Source organism: Wasmannia auropunctata, unplaced genomic scaffold, assembly GCF_000956235.1.
Source record: "Wasmannia auropunctata unplaced genomic scaffold, wasmannia.A_1.0 LD336092.1, whole genome shotgun sequence".
Classification (NCBI taxonomy): domain Eukaryota; kingdom Metazoa; phylum Arthropoda; class Insecta; order Hymenoptera; family Formicidae; genus Wasmannia; species Wasmannia auropunctata.
This window is the reverse complement of record NW_012026798.1, coordinates 1,006,765-1,007,262: the sequence shown is the minus strand read 5'-3', so window position 1 is coordinate 1,007,262 and position 498 is coordinate 1,006,765. Positions and strand designations below refer to the sequence as shown.

The 498-nt window shown below is 49.0% G+C and overlaps 1 protein-coding gene across 1 annotated transcript in view; it reads left to right on the top strand.

Moving 5' to 3' along the window:
• Nucleotides 1–498, top strand: part of LOC105447791 — a 7,391-nt gene that overhangs the window by 6,120 nt on the left and 773 nt on the right. The window contains exon 2 of the mRNA XM_011685997.1: nt 34–495. Coding sequence (XP_011684299.1) covers nt 34–495 — 462 coding nt within the window. The remainder of the gene's footprint in view (nt 1–33; nt 496–498) is intronic.

Below are 498 nucleotides of genomic sequence, written 5' to 3'. Positions count from 1 at the left end.
CGACGTTTCCCCGAACCGACTAATATACGGCAGATACAAGCATTCTTAGGCCTCGCCGGGCACTATCGTAAGTTCATTCCGGGTTACTCGACGATTGCGCGACCGCTATCTGATCTTCTGCGAGCAAATGTTAAATTCAACTTTGGCGCGGCTCAGAAAGAAGCGTTTACACGACTGAAAATTTTGTTAAGCGAAAGACCGGTGTTAAACCTGTATCGAGTAGGCGCGTACACGGAACTGCATACCGATGCGTCGATGCATGGTTACGGAGCGATCCTTCTGCAACGAGACAACGAAGATCAGCTGTTGCATCCAGTATACTACGCGAGCGGCAAGACGACACCTGCGGAAGAAAAGTATACAAGCTACGAGTTGGAAGTACTTGCGGTCATCAAGGCGCTTAAACGATTTCGAGTGTACTTGCTTGGCATCCCATTCAAGGTCGTAACGGATTGTCGTGCGTTTGCCCTTACGATGAGCAAAAAAGCCTTTAGCGTA